This window comes from Pinus tabuliformis, chromosome 2_1, assembly GCF_031772625.1.
Source record: "Pinus tabuliformis cultivar Carrire ecotype Pingquan chromosome 2_1, CPIR1, whole genome shotgun sequence".
Lineage (NCBI taxonomy): Eukaryota > Viridiplantae > Streptophyta > Pinopsida > Pinales > Pinaceae > Pinus > Pinus tabuliformis.
This window is the reverse complement of record NC_142299.1, coordinates 566,901,570-566,904,976: the sequence shown is the minus strand read 5'-3', so window position 1 is coordinate 566,904,976 and position 3,407 is coordinate 566,901,570. Positions and strand designations below refer to the sequence as shown.

Genomic DNA, 3,407 nt, shown 5'->3' with positions numbered 1-3,407 from the left:
TATCCTTTCCCTCCGTCTTAGAGGAGGAGCTGGGGGAGAGCCTTCCTCAGCTAAGGGTTTTTCGTACAAAGATGCAGTCCATGGCAAGCAAGCTGAAAAGACAGAGCCACCAATACAGACTTCACCCAAGGCCTTTCTGGTTGACAAATTGGAGGAGATCCCATCAGTTGAAATCTCCTACCCTGATCTTGAAGACGACACCCAGAAATTCGCTGAAAGAGCCATCATCTGCAGATTCAATGGGCTCTGGCCGCGCTCACAGGATCTTTATGACTGGATCAAAGCCACCTGGACGGATCGTTGTAAGGTTTATTTCTGTGCTAAAGGATATTTCATAGTGTTGTTCGAGGACCTTGAGCATTGCTACAATGCCCTAGACGAAGGCCCTTGGTTCATGGGATCAGCGGGTCTCTTCCTAACTCCATGGTTTCCCGACTTTGACCCAGCTTCAGCAGTCATCACCAAGGCTCCGGTATGGATCAGGCTTCCAAATCTCCCAGTTCACCTGTGGCGTACAGAAGTATACAGGCAAATAGGCAATGCCCTGGGTCGCTTCTGGATGGGAGACTACCAGAGAGAGAGGCAAGGTCTCTATACATACGCCAGAGTATGTGTGGAGCTTGATTTAAGCAAGGGACTGCCAGAGTTCATCAATCTCAAGATCAAGGACGCTATCTGGACCCAGTTTATAGAGTACGAGAACACTGCCTTCAGATGCCGTCATTGTCACCAAACAGGGCACCTACATATCTCTTGCCCATCGCTGTCAGCAAAAGCAAAAAAGGGCCTCTCTGCTCATACTAAGCCCAAGCGTTGGGCCCCCTGCCCACCGCCGCCAACCAGAAGCTCCAGCCCCCCTAGTATGGAAAAGGTTCCAAGTATGGAAAAGGAGGAAAATCAGTCAGAACCAGATCAGATACCTCAGACGATGGATCCGCCCACGAACTTTATGGAACACACCCATGTCTCAGCAAATTCCCAGAAACGCCCCCATGAGACTTCCTCCTCTGACTCAGAGAAGGAGTCCCCAATGATAGAGAACTCCAGTCTCCAAGTTGTGGTTGCCCATCCTCCTCACGAGGGCTGGACACATGTTAACAAAAAGAAAGGGAAAAAACAGTGTGGTGTAATCACTGTCCCGCTGGGGTAACAGCTTGTATTTGCTTTCGATTCTTCAGGTACAGCAGTGTTTGTTTACTCCTTCCGAGACCGAGGTTGGTGATTTTATCATTTCCGGTCTGTCGGTCTCTTGTCTTTCCTGCAGTCCAGGGTTTGTTTCTCTCTTCCGGGACCGAGGTTGATGTATCTATCATTTCCGGTCTGACGGTCTTTTGCCTCTCCTGTTTGTACCATATTTATTTCTCTTAATAGATTTAGTCTTTACCGATAAAAAAAAAAAAAAAATTGGATTATAGCATAGTTACAAGTTTGGCCATAATAAATTAGAAAATTCGTCAATAAAATTTTTAGGAAAATAGATTGGTTAGTTTCGAAAATAATAAAAATTTTGAGAAAATTATAATAAAATCTGGTAATTTGAAAATCCAGATTATAGCATAATTACCAAAATTATTAAATTAATTCACTAAAATAAATACAAATCCAAACAACTAACTGAACGGCTAAACCAAGTTCCAAAACTTGTTATATACAGAAAACCATAGTTACTTTTAAGAAGATTCTCCAAACCTCCCGAAACCTTAAGCATCCCAAAATCTCAGAATCTTTCCTTTAGCCATGGAAGGAAGGCAGAGGTACAAGATCGAATCGCTCCTCTCTACCCTTCAAAGACCTTTTTGTTGACCACCACGACAGGGCACGTAGCGTTTCGAGCACAGTAATCACTCACACTTCCCTTTATTGCTCTGCAATTAGCCAAACACACCGCCACCCACTTAATTAAACACGCAATCTTTCATCATCAAATTAGACTGGAAAGCACAGGTGTTAAAGACAAGTAATGATTAAATACCTGACAAAAGTGCCATGTCCATGGCTACCCACAACCAGAAAATGTGCTCCCAATTTAGCCGCAGCTTCACATATTCTCTGTTTGGCGTCGCCAATCATAACATGGGTTTCTGCTTTCACACCATACCGGTCGCAGAAATTGACAGCTCGCTTCAATATCCTCTGGGTCGTCTTCTTCGCTTGCATTTCAAGAAGCTCGAACACTTGGAAGCTAGGGGTATACACTGCATAATTAAAAAAAATTCCATTTATTTATACGAGAATATTCTAGAATTTGGTTGTTAAAATTTCTGGAATATTACTCAAATTTACAATCAATTAGAATATTGTTGAGGGGACTCTAGGTTAAGTAACACTTCATTCATTTCAAATAGTTTTAAGAGGAACTTATAGATTTTAGAATTAGTTGGATCAGTTGGGTTATCAACTTTAACCCAGGTTGCCGGGCATCTTTATTTCTATTATTGATTTGTTAAATATTTGGCAATCAGACAGACATGAAAATCCAGATATGGGAGCCTTCATCTTGAGTCTGTCCACTGGTTGCTAAATATTCTGCGAATCAGCAATCAAAATAAACTTACCCAATATTATGCCAATCAACACTCAAAATACACTTACCCAGCAGAAAATAAAGTTAACCTACCATTCATCTAGAAATTTGAAGAGAAAATCATAGGTCAGACAACAGTATATCTTGATATTCCAGGGAAAAGAGGAATCTAGAAACTCGATTGGAAATTTAAACAAATGTGTGAATCAGATGAAAGCTGGAAGCAGTCATAATACCAGGACCCGTGAAAACAGAGGCAGTGGGCTGAACATGGAGGAGTATGAAGTTATATGACTGCTGGATGTCTGCTTGAGTAGCCAAGAGATGTTTGCAGGCCCATTCACAGGCACGCATACTCTCCTCGCTCTCATCCACTGCAACCACTATGTTCATCATCTTAACCCTATTCTCTCCCCTTTGCTGGATTCCGATAATAATGGAGTTGGAAAGGGGGGTTACAGAAGGCATATAATAGATATCATATGCTTCGGTGTCTATCATTGTCAGCCCATTGATTTCAACCCCAAATCTAAGGGGACCAGTTGCTCTGAAAGCAACAGCCTATGCCACTTTGGTATTCGACTATCATTCATCCATGGACGTTTTCAGGACAGTATCCCTGTGAGCCGACATCGAGGGATTCCAAGTCATCAATTAATTAAATTGGTGACCATGATAGAATCCGAGGGTCGAATTGTCAGTTATTAATACACCCAAATTTGAGGTATATGTTATAAAGTAAGTCAAAATGTATAATATGATTTATGAAATTTCTCAGAAGCAATAAAAACAACCGAAGTGAGTGCCAATTATGTAACGCCTTTACCTCTGTGATGTCACAATAGCTGCACCACCCCGTGAACAACATGACAATATAGTTTCA

The 3,407-nt window shown here is 41.9% G+C and overlaps 1 protein-coding gene across 2 annotated transcripts; it reads right to left on the bottom strand.

Moving 5' to 3' along the window:
- Positions 1 to 1,560: 1,560 nt before the first annotated feature.
- On the bottom strand, positions 1,561 to 3,111 carry LOC149201682 (universal stress protein A-like protein). 2 transcript variants are annotated; one of them, XM_089399790.1, is made up of 3 exons: positions 2,761 to 3,111; positions 1,973 to 2,195; positions 1,561 to 1,894 (listed from the first exon to the last, which is right to left on the bottom strand). In XM_089399790.1, the coding sequence occupies exons 1-3, from the start codon at positions 3,023 to 3,025 to the stop codon at positions 1,858 to 1,860; spliced, it is 525 nt and encodes a 174-aa protein (XP_089255916.1). In that variant the 5' UTR covers positions 3,026 to 3,111; the 3' UTR covers positions 1,561 to 1,857. The 2 variants fall into 2 exon arrangements, with proteins under 2 accessions (XP_089255916.1, XP_089255914.1); XM_089399788.1 differs by having other exon boundaries at positions 1,561 to 1,865; positions 2,761 to 3,093.
- Between the last annotated feature and the right edge of the window lie 296 nt (positions 3,112 to 3,407).

Coding starts and splice junctions, on each gene's coding strand:
- LOC149201682 (XM_089399788.1), bottom strand. CDS start 3,025: ATGATAGACACCGAAGCATATGATATCTATTATATGCCTTCTGTAACC. Junction 2,196..2,760: donor CTCTGTTTTCACGGGTCCTG/GTATTATGACTG, acceptor TTAATTATGCAG/TGTATACCCCTAGCTTCCAA. Junction 1,866..1,972: donor GGACATGGCACTTTTGTCAG/GTATTTAATCAT, acceptor GGCTAATTGCAG/AGCAATAAAGGGAAGTGTGA.